At 59.0% G+C, this 1,765-nt stretch overlaps 1 protein-coding gene across 1 annotated transcript in view; it reads left to right on the top strand.

Moving 5' to 3' along the window:
• Positions 1–5: 5 nt before the first annotated feature.
• Positions 6–1,765, top strand: part of LOC102771716 (leukocyte immunoglobulin-like receptor subfamily A member 6) — a gene marked incomplete at both ends in the record, with an annotated part of 3,088 nt that continues 1,328 nt past the window's right edge. The window contains 4 exons of the mRNA XM_006761176.1: positions 6–276; positions 487–783; positions 1,040–1,342; positions 1,619–1,669. Of these exons, the coding sequence (XP_006761239.1) occupies positions 6–276; positions 487–783; positions 1,040–1,342; positions 1,619–1,669 (922 nt within the window). The remainder of the gene's footprint in view (positions 277–486; positions 784–1,039; positions 1,343–1,618; positions 1,670–1,765) is intronic.

The following is a 1,765-nucleotide window of genomic DNA, read 5'->3' as shown; positions in this document are numbered from 1 at the left end:
CCCTGCCCAGCCCTGTCGTGACCTCAGGAGGGACAGTGACCCTCCAGTGTGTCTCATGGGAGGGATTTGACAGGTTCATTCTGACTAAGGAAGGAGATCACAGGCTCTCCTGGACCGTGGACTCACAGACACAGACAAGTGGGCAGTCCTGGGCCCTGTTCCCAGTGGGCCCTGTGACCCCCACACATAGGTGGAGGTTCAGATGCTATGGCTGTTATAGGAACAGACCCAACGTGTGGACACTCCCCAGTGATGTCCTGGAGCTCTTGGTTCCAGGTAAGTCCCATATTGTCTCATCAAAGGATTGAGGCACTGGATACATAATTGGCATCTGTGCTGTGAGTGTAGCCCCATGGGAGATGGTGAGATGGGTAAAGGGGTACCTGGGCCAGAGACACGGAGAGAGACAGTGAGACCTGTGGGCCAGGACAGGAGAAAGTGTTTATAGGAGGAGCAGTCCCTGTAATTCAAATGTGGTTTTTTCAGGTGAGTCTGGCAAGCCCTCCCTCCTGAGCCATCAGGGCCCGATCGTGGCCTCTGGACAGAGCCTGACCCTCCAGTGTCGCTCTGATATCGGCTATGAGAGATTCGCTCTGCAGAAGGAGCGGGGACGGGACCTCCGTGAGAGCCTTGTCCTGCAGCCCCAGGCTGGGCTCTCTCAGGCCCACTTCCCCCTGGACACTGTGAGCAGCTCCCATGGGGGCCGGTACAGATGCTACGGTGGATACAACCTCTCCTCTGAGTGGTCGGCTCCCAGTGACCCCCTGGACATCCTGGTGGCAGGTGAGGAAGGAGTTAGTGGGTTCAGTCTGGGACCCAGACTCCACACAGGCCCTTCTGGGGCCTCAAAGGGTGAGGCCAGAATGAACATGCAAGTCCCAGGGAGGGAGAGAGTTAGAGAGTCAGGAGGTGGAGGGGAGAGGAGGAGACTCAGAGGAACAGGGACCGACAGAGTGGAGGGTCCTCAGAGAGAGGCCTGGTGACTCTCAGGTCAGATCAAGGTGGGCAGACAGCCCTCACGCTCCCTCCCTCTCTCTAGGACACCTGCCTGACACACCCGCCCTCTTGGTGCAGCCAAGCCCTGGGGTGGCCTCAGGAGAGAACGTGACCCTGCTGTGTCAGTCCCAAAGCTGGAGGGACACGTTCCTTCTGTCCAAGGAGGGGGCAGCTGATCCCCCCCTGCGTCTGAGATCAAAGCACCGAGCTGGGCAGTACCAGGCGGAGTTCTCCATGAGCCTTGTGACCTCTGCACATGGGGGAACCTACAGGTGCTACAGCTCACAAAGCTCCTCCCCCTTCCTGACATCACTCCCCAGTGACCCCCTCGTGCTCCTGGTCTCAGGTGAGGGCCCCTGACCCTGTCTGCTGAGCTGTCAGCTCAGGGTCCTGTCCCCAGCAGAATTGTGGACTGAAAGGGAGTGAGTTGCTCTTAGAATGGTCACCCCTAGGAGATCTTTTCCTTAGAGGCCTCCCAACCTGTCCACTCTCTTCTCCTCTCCTGGATACTGAAGCAGTGGGAGGGTCTCAGGGGCCACAGCTCAGATGGAAGAGGGTGTCTGTGTGATATCGGTCCAGGCTCAGCCCACGCCTCTCACCCTCTTCCTGTCCTCATTTCCAGGACCCTCTGGAGGCCCCAGGCCCCCACCCACAGGGCCCATCTCCACAGCTGGTGAGCCCTGGGGAGCTCTGCTCAGAGGGAGCAAAGTCCACCCAGCAAGTCCTGAGAGTCTGTCAGGGGATCGAGTGACCCAGATCCTCAAGAACC

Source organism: Myotis davidii, unplaced genomic scaffold, assembly GCF_000327345.1.
Source record: "Myotis davidii unplaced genomic scaffold, ASM32734v1 scaffold2578, whole genome shotgun sequence".
In the NCBI taxonomy this organism is placed as follows: Eukaryota; Metazoa; Chordata; class Mammalia; order Chiroptera; family Vespertilionidae; genus Myotis; species Myotis davidii.
The sequence above is the reverse complement of the archived record's forward strand: the minus strand, read 5'-3'. Positions and strand labels throughout refer to the sequence as shown.